Consider the following 13,933-nt stretch of genomic DNA (forward strand, 5'->3'; position numbering starts at 1 on the left):
CTTCAGTCTGTACTATAAACTGCCTTTTTTGAAGTAGGCCTTGGTGCTGTACTGTCTCAGGAAGTCAACGGGGAGGAGCATCCAGTTGTCTTACTCAGCCGTAAGCTCACCCCAGCCGAGACCCGGTATAGTATAGTGGAGAGAGAGCGCCTGGCTATCAAGTGGGCACTAGAATCTCTCTATTTATTGGGGACAAAATTCCGCCTGGTGATTGACCGCTTCTCTCAAGTGGATGAGCCAGGCAAAGGATAGAAATGCCCGGGTCACCCGATGGTTTCTCTCCCTACAAAACTTTACGTTTTCGGTAGAACACAGGGCAGGCCAGTTACAGGAAAACGCAGATGCCCTTTCCTGGGTACACTGTCTGGCGTGTGTTCACCCCCTCAGGGTTGAACAAAGGGGCGTGGTGTATGTGACAGTGAGAGGCTTGGTCTGGGAAAACTGATTTAAGTGCCGGTCTGGGTTTTGGCAGCACCTGGCTGTCCTTAAATAGGCAACTGGACTCAGAAGCAATGTCTCTTTGTTGGGATCTAGGAGCCTTGTTTCTGGATGAAGGCTTGCTACCTATTTGGTATAAAACAGGTTGGTGCTGCTATCGGTAAGGACTCGTTGAGGCAGAATTGCCGCATGGTGTGAATTACCACCGACACCACAAGGTGACTTTTTGTTTGAATATGACTGCTTGTTTTGTCACTTGCCTAAAGTGTGAATAAAACACTGAACTGTTAGATCCAAAGAACTTGTTGTTGCCTCTATACTGCGTCCACTAATCCTGTCTACCAGAGCGAGTCACAACAGCGGTTTTAGTGTTTTCCTGTCTCAAAAATGTGTGTGTGTGTGTGTGTGTATGTGTGTATATATAATTATTTTTTTCAACTTTGCTCCCCATATGGAAACATTGAGATTGCCAGCGAGATGCAAACTTGACTTCTTGTCCCCTTCAGCCAACGAAAGCGGTCCGATCTGCCTGCAGTGTTTGCACAGGGGGTGCCTCGCTATATACACGGTCGCACTGTGTACATTTTCACGGGGTGTATATACTCCTCCTTGGTTAAAGGTATCCTATAGAAATTGAATGATAGATATTTAGTGTGACAAAGATACCGGGTGAGATGGTATCTGAGATCGTTTCCGTCGCGCTATACCAGTTACTTCCTTAAGGGGGCGCCAGCTCTTCCTTGTGACTCCATTTTCGGTTTTAAATGTCCCTGGACCCATGTTATAGACTTGCGACTCCTGCATAAGTCACCCTAGAGACTTGTGTACTCGCGTGAATGTGTCTCTGGGACGTGCGGCCCTTTTATTGAAAGCAAAGGGAACGCTCGCCTCTCAATGACATCACTTTTTCATTTATCCTAGTAGCAGATTCCAGGATTGTTTTGTGCGGTACACGCCCGTTTTATTTGGCCGACTTCTCTGCTGCCATGAAAATAAAAGTGGATCGCTCTCATCAGCGGGTATGTTCTTTGGCAGAGGTTGGAAGTAGTAATAATACCGTAAAAATACGGCCGTGATCTTCTGGCCCCTTTTTTTTTTTTGTCTGAATGATAGATTGAACGGCGTGTAAAAATGTAACTGCTTTAAACACGGTGACGATAGATTGCGGCAGATTTACAGATCCTGATATGTAGCGTGTACACTTAGACCAGGCAGTGTAAGGCTACATTCACACAACACACACATCTATTAAACTATCAGTTTTTCATGGCCATTTTGCATCAGCGTGTGCATCCATGTTTTTTATGTGTGCCGCTTGGAGAATGGAGCTGCGGGGACTCGGTGTGCATGATCCCATGTGTATCGTGTCGCCTGATGACAGTGGTGGTCGTGGCACCACTCGGGAGAGAAAGGAGGGGGGCATCAGTCACGTAACCTACACGTTGGGGTAAACAGCAGGGGGCTTGAGAGAGCAACAATTTGGGAATAGGTGGAGGTTTGGAAGGTGTATGCTGAGGTTTATTACTGGCTGCAGAGGTCATATGTTGCTGACATGATGTCACCTCCGCACAGATGCTGATTGGGGACGCGGCGTGGATCTGATGGGCATTTTGAGCTTGCTTCTTTATTGCAGGCTCTTTCCCAGGGTTGTCTAGTTTCCTCCTGACACTGAAGACCCCTTTTAATAGGTTTAAAGAGGACCTTTTACTAGAATAAAACATCTAAACTAACTATACAGACATGGAGAGCGGCGTCCAGGGATCTCCCTGCACTTACTGTTATCCCTGGGCGCCGCTCCGTTCTCCCGGTATTGCCTCCGGTATCTTCATAGTTAGGCTCCACCCAGGGGAACCTGACGTCGGCTCATTCTCCCATGCTGTAGCGCTGGCCAATCGCAGCGCTCAGCTCATAGCCTGAGTTTTTTTTTCTCTGAGGCTGAGCTGAGCGCTGTGATTGGCTAGCGCTACAGCATGGGAGAATGAGACGCCGGCAGGTTCCCCTGGGTGGAGCCTAACATAGGAAGATACCGGAGGCTATACCGGAGAACGGAGCGGCGCCCAGGGATAACAGTAAGTGCAGGGGGATCCCTGGGCGCCGCTCTCCATGTCTGTATAGTTAGTTTAGATGTTTTATTCTAGTGAAAGGTCCTCTTTAATGTTCTCCAGCCTTATGCCTTATTCACACAGTCAGTTTTTGCTCAGTGCTCGGTCAGTGATTTCCAGTTTCGGGTCAAAAACAGATGTGTAGATCTTTCCATTATACCGTGTTTATTTATTTTGTTTTTTTCGTTTTTGAGGTCCATATGCGGAAATATGCATTTCAATGGTTCCACAAAAAAACTAAAACGCAATGTACTCTGTGTGCATTCTCTTTCCGTACATCCGTTCCGCTAAAAAATGTCCTATTGTCCGCATTCTGGACAAGGATAGAACTGTTCTATTAGGGGCCAGCTGTTCCATTCCGCAAAATACGTAATGCGCGCAGACATCATCCGTATTTTATGTGGATCTGTATTTTGCGGACCACAAAAATGCATACGGTCGTGTGCAAGAGGCCTTTGGCTCACAATCAGTGATCGAACACTAACACGTGAATGAGGCCTTACACTTGCCCTGAATAGTATGAATCTGCATTGTAATACAGCGGTCCCATTATCCCCCCCCAGCTTATCACTCAAATATGGCATCCAGTGGCAGTTATTGTGGTGTTTGTTTTTGTGTGTGCAGTTTATGGGGGCTTCTGCAGTACTGCTTTTAGAAGGTCCAGCCCACCCATAAAGCCACCAAATCCACTAACCCTTGTAAGATCTGACTAGGAGATGTTGCCTTTAAAGGGGTTGGTCCATGATATCTGTTTTGCATGCGTTTGTAACATCCAATAAAAAACTTTTTTTTTTTTGTTTGTTTAAAACCCCAACCCCTGCAGTGCCCTCAGTATATATTCATGCCCCTCCACAGTGCCCCAGAACATCTAATGGACCCCATACAGTGCCCTAAGTCTATAAAGTGGCACTCCCACCACCTGTTAGTGCCAAGAATTAAAAAAACAAACAAAAAAACCTCACCATGGGCACAGCTGGAAACACTCACTCTGCAGGACCTGACGCTCCCAGCGCTGTAACGTCACATGATCACACTGGGAGTGTCGGGTCCTGCTGCCTCCAGTGCAGAGCAAGTGTTCCTGGTGTGCCTTTGACAGGGCCAGGTAGTGAAAATGTGATCACACCTGGTCCTGTCAGTCAAAATGCAGAGGGTGCAGCAGTTGCAGAGACAGCAGAGCCTCTAGGTGTAAAGGTAACGCCCCCGTTGCTCCTAGAGGCTCATTTACATAAAATAAAGCATAATTTTTCTCTGCAATGCGGGCACAAATGAACATGGGACCAACACAGATGCCTTAGCTGCCCAAGCGCACATGTAACGGGTCAGCCAGTGTCATAGGTACAAATCTGCTGAGAGATGCCCTTTAAGGTATTGGGCATGGTAGTGTTATGAATAGCAGTGTTGTAGACATTGTATGGCGGTATTCAGGTATATCGTATGCATGTTTTATGTCTGGCCATTTCTGAGAACTGTGTAAAATAGTAGACGAGGGCCCATTTTCTATAAACCCGTGTGCTTCCCTCATTAAACCCCTGATCCAGGCTTCATTATTTGGTTAGATTGGAGCATAGGTAACATGTGCAGACAGGTCCAGTATGCAGCCCATATAGCACTTTCTGGTAGACTGGAAGCAACTCCCTGTTTGCCGTCTATTTAAGTCTCGGAAAAAGCCAGAAATGAGAGAGCCCTTGTCTCCGGACATTGTTCCCGCTCTGTCTAGACTGCTGACCTTTTGGACATGTAAACCCTTTTAGTATTTTTTTTTTTAGCGAGGATTGTGCTTCTAGCTATTTCTCGTAGCCATCTGCTATGGGGTGCAAAGAAAATAAGTAGCGGTCTGACTACTTTCATTTGTGGTGTCCTACCCCTAAGGCCCCCTTTCACACGGGCGAGTTTTCCGCGCGGGTGCAATGCGTGAGGTGAATGCATAGCACCCGCACTGAATCCGGACCTATTCACTTCAATGGGGCTGTGTAGATGAGCGGTGATTTTCACGCATCACATATGCGTTGCGTCAAAATCGCAGCATGTTCTATATTCTGCGCTTTCAACCCCGGACCCCATTCAAGTAAATTCACTGTATTATGTTCCCTTATAACATGGGAAAATAATAGCGCTCTGAATACAGAATACTAACTAAAATGTGGATTCAGGGCTTAATTTTTTTAATTCCCCCTCATCCTCTTGTTCGCGCAGCCGGCATCCTCTTCTAGCTTCTTCTTTCAGGACCTTCTGATGACGTGATCACGCTCCCCACATGGTGAGCACGATTACGTGAAGCGGTTTGGGTCTGGGTACCACATTCAGTTTTTTCTCACGCGCGTGCAAAACGCATTGCACTCGCACAGGGAAAAAATGAACATTGGAACGCAATCGCAGTCGAATCTGACTGCAATTGCGTGCATACTCGCGCGGTATTCCCGCAATGCAAACTCAAAGCATCCCGAGCAAATCTGGGACCCTCGTGTGAAAGAGGCCTAATAGTGGCCATACGCAGTACATTAAAGAGGTTGTCCGGACTAAAGTGGCAGATCGGTGGGGGCCCGACAGCTGCCTGTGCTGAAAGCTATACGGTGTACAGAGCTGGAAGCAGACAGCGCTGTCCACCATGTAGTGGCCATGCTGGGGTACTGCAGCTGGGCTCCGATACAAGTGAATAGGTGGGGCACTGCAGTACACTGGCGCCAGAAACTGCACGGTATATGGAGACTCCTGTACACTAAGCAGCTGATCGATGGCGGTGTCAGACCCCCCCAACCAATCTGATATCAGTTATTTCCATCAGTTATTGTGAGCCCAAACCAGTAGTGAAGGCTACTCAGAGATCCGGTATAATTGAAAGATTTCCTCCTGTTCTGTGGTTTTGGCCCACAATAATTGATGGAAATAACTGAAGTGTGCACTCAGCCTAAAGGCTCATGCAGACGGCCGTTGCTCGTTTGCAATATGCAGGCACCCCCTCCCATCACTGATATGGATCCATTCACTTGAATAGGTCCGTCCGCAATCCAAAAGGTGCCGTCTGGAACGGAGGGACGGAAGCATTATAGAGTACTTCCGTTGTGGTTTCTCTCTGTTTTTGCAGTGTGGACGGATCATGGAGCCATTCAAGTTGAATGGGTCTGTTTCTGTCTGCGGCAACCGCACAGATGGTGCCCGTGCATTGGGGACCGCAAATTGTAGTCCCCAATCCACAGAACGGCCGCACAACGGCCTGTGCATGAGCCCTGAGAGAGGGCGGGTTTGTGCAGAGGGACAGGTCCGGTACATTCTCTGCAGGCTATCTCCCCTCCTGTTAGTCCGGGGTCTGTCCAGCTGTATCCATCAGGTTGTGTCTGCCAACAAGCAGCACAGAGAGAGGGGCCGGCAGCACATATGTCAGGTCAGTTAGAAGGTGTCCTTCTGAACTCTCCATACACCAGGGGAGCAGGCTAGAGGAGGCCATTACATTCCCAGTGCAGGGCCTCCAGTGAGAGAGAGAGGTCTCGAGACCAGGGACCAGCGCTCCTTTTTGCTGTGCTCTTCTCAGGTGCAGCCACCAGCTCTCTTCCACATCTGTCTGGGCAGCTCAGCAGGGGGCCCCATTTAGGGATGGGGCAATTCCCCTGCTTGCATCCCCCCCGAACGCTGGCCCTGACTGTAGGTTCACTCGAACTATAATCCTGAAGGAAGAAAGGAAAGTCCTCTGGAACAACCTGTGGTGGCCCCTGCCCTCTGGTTTTACCTGGAACATGGGGAAGGAAACACGGCCTCGTTCGAGCAGGGCAGATTTCTGAGGCAGAAAGCTGCTCCCCTTTGTGCTTCGATCCCAGCATGTAACTTCTGGGATGGACAGGGGTCATGTGCGCTGGTGCAACCCATGACTGGCTGCAGCAGTGACCTGTTCTCAAGCAGCACGTCATTGTGGTCATGTGCCGCTTCTGCAGCCAGTCATTGGTGCAGGTGACCGCTCAGTCCGGAAGTTCACACGCAGAGACGAAAGAGCATTGCAGATGGCAGTAGACCCAAGGAGCAGTCTCCTCACAGGTCGCGTGTGCGGAGGGGATTTATATAGATATAATATATATATGAGACCTGGACAACCCCTTTAAGATCACCAGGTATAAAAACCAGTCTGGTTGTCGGTCGTGTGTCCTGTGCCAGTTCTTGCTCTGCAATAATGAAATGGGAGCTGAGGTGAAAGTTGGCTTCAGGGCGTGGTGGGGACCTCCCTCACTAATCCTTTTCAGAGGATATTTAACCCTCCGCTTGCAGTTTAAGCCGGCCATACACTTCATATAGCCAGACACCTCATGGGCCCCGCACACTTGCTCGCTTAACAGAGACGGACACCTGGAGGCGGCTTACCTCCCCTGAGATCAAAGGGATTGGATATGTTGAAATCCAACAGCATGACCCTTCTGTCCCTCCAGTCAGGCCACCCACATACATGTCAGATGGTTGTCTATACTCTTACATTTGGTAGGTTTGGCGGATGTTAAATGAATGTGTATGGCTCTGCTTTAGTAATCGATCATTCAAAAGTTTATTTTTTAATTTTTTAAGCTTTTCCCCAAATGTATTTTCCCATAATTAATCCTGTAATCGATAACGGGGTTCCCCGTGTAGATGCTTGATTTTTCCCTGCAGTGTAGCCCGCTCCTCATGTTTACTTTCCCTTTAAGAATCTGCCCTGAGTTTCAAGCCTTCTTGCATTTCATAACCTATTAATCATTTACTGAAACGCCTCTCGAATATAATTTCCTAGTCATTCGGAGTCCTCCCGCCTGTATAATACACCTGCGCCATCACCAGATGAATAACCTGTTGTAAAATACACCCTCTCTCTTTCCATTCGGTCACCAGGCCTGCCAACCTGCAATGGCACCACACAGTCATAAGAATAGATGCTCCAGAATTATTACACGGGGGAATGCAGCGAGTTACTAAAGGTTAGAGGTCCTCTTTATGTCAACTGAAGAAGAGTCTCTGCTTTAGAGGCAAACGCCCTGTTAACGCTGGAGATCCTGCAGAGCTGGCATCCAGATACTTGTGTGCTGCAGGTGCGACCCACGTACCACCCTGATTCCTAATTCCGTCTGGCACTTCTGCTGCAGCCCTACTTCCAGGGCTCTTGAAGGTTTTTGCCACGTTCTGTTTTTTTTTTTTTTTTAATTCACTACTTTTAGATTTGCCCCCGGTACCAGGTCTCTGCTGTCTGACCCTGTAATAAGTCGCTAGGCACGTGGCAGAGCTGTACATGGAGTCTCCTACGCCTTCATACTCGGTGAGGACCTTATGTGTGAAGTACCGTGCTCCTTAGGGTGTTGCACTCGGCCGTCGCACTCATTACCCCCTTTCTTCCATGTCTGGATCCTCTGTGTTACACCTGGAATGTGAAGTGTCAGCCTCGGCTCTTGTATTTTTAGTCTCCGGGCAGATTCCTTGCAAGTGTTGAGTTGTGGAAATCTTCAGTTCAGCTATTTTTAAGCCCGTTTGCCTTAAATAGGTGGTGGAGTAAGAGCCGCGCGTCCCTGCTCATCGCACTTCACGCTTTACAGTCTTTTCAAGCCAAGCCCTACTAAACAAAATGCAGCGACCTCACACTTTTAATTAGGCAGCGGAGAGAGGGCCTCAATCGGCACGTCTGTGGTGTCTGTTTACTGTGACGTGTCTTGTGCATGCTGGATCATTATCTGTCCCGGGCATCAATCCTGTTAAAATGTTCCTTTTTTCTGTTTGCGTTTCCACAGTTGACCACGACATTGTGACGAAGAGCGCTACACCCCATAAGCAACATGGACTGGCTGTGACGACGCGCCTCGTGTGCAGGCAGCTAGGATGAGTTCCAGCAGAGCCGGCCTCCACAGGGAACCACTGAAATTCCACTCGCATCAACATGTCAAGCGGTAAGCGGTCTGCGTGCGCCTGGACAGGTTATGTAGATGGTGTTATTGGTAACAGTGCAGGGATGCAGGTCGCGCCCCCCCCCCATCCCCAAACATGGCCGCGTCCCTTATGACAGGGGATGTGCTCTCACACGTCGTCCTCTCTAACATGCTGCCTGCAGATTGCACTGCATTCTCAAGGTGACTGGTTCAATTTAAAGGGTCATTAACATTTCACAAAACTTGTCCTATGTCATAGAGACATAGCAAATCTGTGTGATCGGTGGGGGTCTGAGTGCAGAGGGGAGAGATCCGTAGAGGGGAGAGAAGCACGCACATAAGCTCTCTTTTCTCGGACTCTAGATGGGGCCCATAAAATTCTATGGAGCCCGTCTCGTGCAGCAAGGACAGAGAGCGCGATATGCAGGTGCTTCTCTCTCCTCGTCCTAGAGTTCGCTGGGGGTATCGGTACCCAGCCCCCCCACCAATCACAATTTTTGACATGAAAAGTTAGTGATCCTTTAAATGTAGTATTCACCTTTTGGTGGAGGCTTTCTTGTACCGGTCTTCCTTTTTGAAGCTGGTCATGTGACCGCTGCAGCCAGTAGTGTGAACACCCCCCCCCCCAAAAAAAAAAGTTAAACCACCCCCTTTACAAGGGTTATCCCATGAAAAACATTTAGCACTTACCCACAGAATGGGTGATGGATGGTTGACTACTGGGACCCAAAGTGATCACATGAAGGAGAGGAACAGGATCTTGAGACCCACACTCTAGTGGTTGGTGTGTTTTTGTGGGATAACCCTTTGACCCGGTCCCAAGGTTTGATTGCCCTGGTTATCTTCATTACGGGCAAGGATTATAGAGAGGCCTGGTCTACACAAGCCGTATGGGAAGCGGCTAACAGTTTAGCCAGATCATGTAGTATATAATACAGGTCCTTCTAAAAAAATTAGCATATTGTGATAAAGTTAATTATCTTCTGTAATGTACTGATAAACATTAGACTTTCATATATTTTAGATTCATTACACACCAACTGAAGTAGTTCAAGCCTTTTATTGTTTTAATATTGATGATTTTGGCATACAGCTCATGAAAACCCAAAATTCCTATCTAAAAAAATTAGCATATCATGAAAAGGTTCTCTAAACGAGCTATTAATCTAATCATCTGAATCAACTAATTAACTCTAAACACCTGCAAAAGATTCCTGAGGCTTTTAAAAACTCCCAGCCTGGTTCATTACTCAAAACCGCAATCATGGGTAAGACTGCCGACCTGACTGCTGTCCAGAAGGCCATCATTGACACCCTCAAGCAAGAGGGTAAGGCACAGAAAGAAATGTCTGAACGAATAGGCTGTTCCCAGAGTGCTGTATCAAGGCACCTCAGTGGGAAGTCTGTGGGAAGGAAAAAGTGTGGCAGAAAACGCTGCACAACGAGAAGAGGTGACCGAACCCTGAGGAAGATTGTGGAGAAGGACCGATTCCAGACCTTGGGGGACCTGCGGAAGCAGTGGACTGAGTCTGGAGTAGAAACATCCAGAGCCACCGTGTACAGGCGTGTGCAGGAAATGGGCTACAGGTGCCGCATTCCCCAGGTCAAGCCACTTTTGAACCAGAAACAGCGGCAGAAGCGCCTGACCTGGGCTACAGAGAAGCAGCGCTGGACTGTTGCTCAGTGGTCCAAAGTACTTTTTTCGGATGAAAGCAAATTTTGCATGTCATTCGGAAATCAAGGTGCCAGAGTCTGGAGGAAGACTGGGGAGAGGGAAATGCCTGAAGTCCAGTGTCAAGTACCCACAGTCAGTGATGGTCTGGGGTGCCATGTCAGCTGCTGGTGTTGGTCCACTGTGTTTTATCAAGGGCAGGGTCAATGCAGCTAGCTATCAGGAGATTTTGGAGCACTTCATGCTTCCATCTGCTGAAAAGTTTTATGGAGATGAAGATGTCATTTTTCATCACGACCTGGCACCTGCTCACAGCGCCAAAACCACTGGTAAATGGTTTACTGACCATGGTATTACTGTGCTCAATTGGCCTGCCAACTCTCCTGACCTGAACCCCATAGAGAATCTGTGGGATATTGGGAAGAGAAAGTTGAGAGACGCAAGACCCAACACTCTGGATGAGCTTAAGGCCGCTATCGAAGCATCCTGGGCCTCCATAACACCTCAGCAGTGCCACAGGCTGATTGCCTCCATGCCACGCCGCATTGAAGCAGTCATTTCTGCAAAAGGATTCCCGACCAAGTATTGAGTGCAGAACTGAACATAATTATTTGAAGGTTGACTTTTTTTGTATTAAAAACACTTTTCTTTTATTGGTCGGATGAAATTTCGTTTAGAGAACCTTTTCATGATATGCTAATTTTTTGAGATAGGAATTTTGGGTTTTCATGAGCTGTATGCCAAAATCATCAATATTAAAACAATAAAAGGCTTGAACTACTTCAGTTGTGTGTAATGAATCTAAAATATATGAAAGTCTAATGTTTATCAGTACATTACAGAAAATAATGAACTTTATCACAATATGCTAATTCTTTTAGAAGGACCTGTATATGTAGAACTAAAACCAATCGTTTGAGCTGAGGGCGCTACAGAGTGACTGACTGTGGTGTCCATGTCTTTCGCAGGGCTTCTGGAATGCATTTAAAGCCATATCACAAGGTCCAGAAAAAAGAATCTCTTCTAGAACCAAGATCAAACAAAGGCATGCATCTGAACAACCAAAGCTCTGCAAAGGAAGAAAAGCGTAATGTCGCCACCAAGAATTGTTTACCCTGTACGGACAATCCGCCCCGCAGGCCGCTGGGCACGCTGTCCCAGAACACCATGTGCAATACAGCAGGGATGAGCTCCTCCAACAGCTTTGACGTCAAAGCAAAGAATGTCCCACCTGCAACCATCCATCAGGGTGACGAAGGAGAGGGCACGTTGGATAGCTGTGCACTCATCAAGCCTGGAAACACGAAGGAGAAGATTGCCTTTTTTGCCTCTCATCACTGCAGCAACAATAGGAACAGCTCAATGAAGGTGAAAAACACTGGGGACATGAGTGGAAGAGCTGCTAAAAGGCGAAAGAAATCAGCGGATCTTAAACGCATGAAGAACCATTTGGAGAAGGTGCAGGAAGCGCAGAAAAAGTGCCTCCTCGCCGAATCTTTCCCAAGTAGAGTCGAAGACTGTTCAATAAATTTTGTCACTGATGGTGATGGGATTCTTCCTGGAAGACCCCTTTCTGTGATAGAGATGGTAGCGTTTCTAGAGCAAAGAGCAAGTGCGTTACTTTCTGATTGTGCTAAAACTTTTTCCAACTCCCATCCTTCGAAACCTACTGGAACGTTGAAATGTGCCCTTCAGCCCATCTCCTTGATTGCACTCGGAGCCAGTGAGAACCCCTCTGAGAGAGACAATTCAGAGAAGGCCGAACTGGACTCCGTGTGCGTCTTGGAAATGGTTGCTAAACTGGAGTCTGAATGTCTGAGGCGCCAGAACGATCGGGAATCAGGAGGACTCTCGAGGAACAACAGCTTCAGGAGGAACGTTGGCCGGATGCTGCTCGCCAGTGGCTCACAGCCAGGAGCTAGCCATGCTCACGATGATGCAGCGGATCCTGAAAAAGACTCTGCCGCTTCTGTGGTGGATAAAAATGGCTCTCAAAATGAAGACCACTGTGCTCCACCTAAGCCTCAAGATTCAGAGTCTTTGCCACCTATGGAAGACTTTTTTGTGGCCAATGTAGACCTTGAACTTGTAAGGGAGACCTATCTGAAAATGAGGTGTAGGGGTGACGTTGAGATAACTGTGGATCCTTGTAAATTATCGATTTCTGTCTGTATAAAAGCTGTTGAATGTGATTCGTTTGAGAGTCAGACGGTGAATGATGGTGCACCTGATGAAAAGGTGGAGTGTTCAGACAGGATCCCTGATCCCTCTTGTAAGACTGAGGATGTCTTAATGCACGCACAGGACAAAGCTTTATTAGTGGACCCTTCGCCAGGGGTCTTGTTCTTTAAAAATGATGAAACTGATGCAAAGCAAGCACATGTAAGGAATCAACCCTGAAACAAAGTCGCAGGCAGGCGCCCCAGAGAAACATGCCTTTGACAGTACTCTGCGTATGCAGAAGAGCTCAGTGATTGCACAGTACGCCGTCTCCATATCCTCGCTCGGCAACGTAACTCAGGTACTCGACACGTCCTCCGTAAAGAGGCAGGTGTCTCACGATTTTCTCGAGACCAGGTTTAAGATCCAACAGCTCTTGGAGCCTCAGCAGTACATGGCTTTCCTGCCCCATCACATCCTAGTGAAGATATTCAAGTATCTCCCCACCCGATCACTGGCCGCCCTAAAATGCACTTCCTGCTATTTCAAATTCATCATCGAACATTACGACATTCGACCGTGCGACTCGCTGTGGGTGCGGGACCCTCGCTACAAAGACGACCCTTGCAAGCAGTGCAAGAAAAAGTTTGCGAGGGGCGACGTGTCCCTTTGCCTTTGGCACCCCAAACCGTACTGCCAAGCTTTACCTTACGGCCCGGGTTTTTGGATGTGCTGCTACATGTCTCAAAAAGAGAGCCGCGGCTGTAGGGTGGGGCTGCACGACAATCGCTGGGTGCCGGCTTTTTACAGCTTTAACCGAACAGTCTGCAAGAAGTCTAAAGAGTCCGAGGTCGAAGACGACTGACCCCACCCGCAGGCAGGAATTGTACTGGTCTCGTGGGTAAAGATTTTCATGCCCCATGGCGTTTACATTGTACATAATCATGAGGGTTTTTTTTGCTTTTCATGGGGTCGCGAAACTGCACATTCTTTAACACAAGAGCCTTTACTTTTTCATTTCTTCAAACTGGATATTTAGCCCTTTTATGTAAATAACTCCTGATGATAGATGTACATATGAAATCTATTGCTAGCCGATGCCACCTAATCTTTACAATGCAGCTATGGAAGTGGTCGTGGCTCTAGGTATGCGTATGTACGGATGGATTTTTTTCGTGTGTGCGTGTCTGTCCCCCCCCCATCATTTTAAGTGTCTTGTTAAATCTGTATATTCTGTACGACGTTTCTAAAAAAGAAACTCTAAAATATATAGGGCTTGAAGCATTTAAAGTGTTTATCATTGGATTAACTGGAGAGAGATGTACTGGGAAGCGGCACAAGTGTCTGAAATACTGTGATGTTGTATAGGAGGAGGATATTGTCTGGCTTTACTTCAATAAAATTGTGCATCCTCAATCTTGCTGAATACATTGTTGATGTTTGTTTTGTGTTATTTAAATTTTATTTTTTTGTTACTTTGCACTTTTTTCTATAACGTGTTATATGCCTTATTCGTATCTTGATCTTTTGCGTGTGATTTATTTATTTTTCTCCCCTTTTTATAATGTTTTCAGTATAGTTTATAGATGTATAATTTGAGAATGTTTAAGCATTTTTTTTATTTTTTAACAGAACATCTAGTAAATTAAATATATAATAACTAGTCACCTTGTTTAATGACATTCACTATAAGAACA

General features: G+C 47.1%; 1 protein-coding gene across 1 annotated transcript in view; it reads left to right on the forward strand.

Annotated features, from left to right (window-relative positions):
• The window catches only part of FBXO34 (F-box protein 34), a 33,743-nt gene extending 20,076 nt beyond the window's left edge, over positions 1-13,667 (forward strand). The window contains 3 exon segments of the mRNA XM_044271936.1: positions 8,270-8,425; positions 11,045-12,464; positions 12,466-13,667. Of these exon segments, the coding sequence (XP_044127871.1) occupies positions 8,358-8,425; positions 11,045-12,464; positions 12,466-13,101 (2,124 nt within the window). The 5' untranslated portion in view covers positions 8,270-8,357 and the 3' untranslated portion in view covers positions 13,102-13,667.
• Positions 13,668-13,933: the final 266 nt, after the last annotated feature.

The sequence above is a fragment of the Bufo gargarizans genome, chromosome 11 (genome assembly GCF_014858855.1).
Source record: "Bufo gargarizans isolate SCDJY-AF-19 chromosome 11, ASM1485885v1, whole genome shotgun sequence".
Taxonomy (NCBI): domain Eukaryota; kingdom Metazoa; phylum Chordata; class Amphibia; order Anura; family Bufonidae; genus Bufo; species Bufo gargarizans.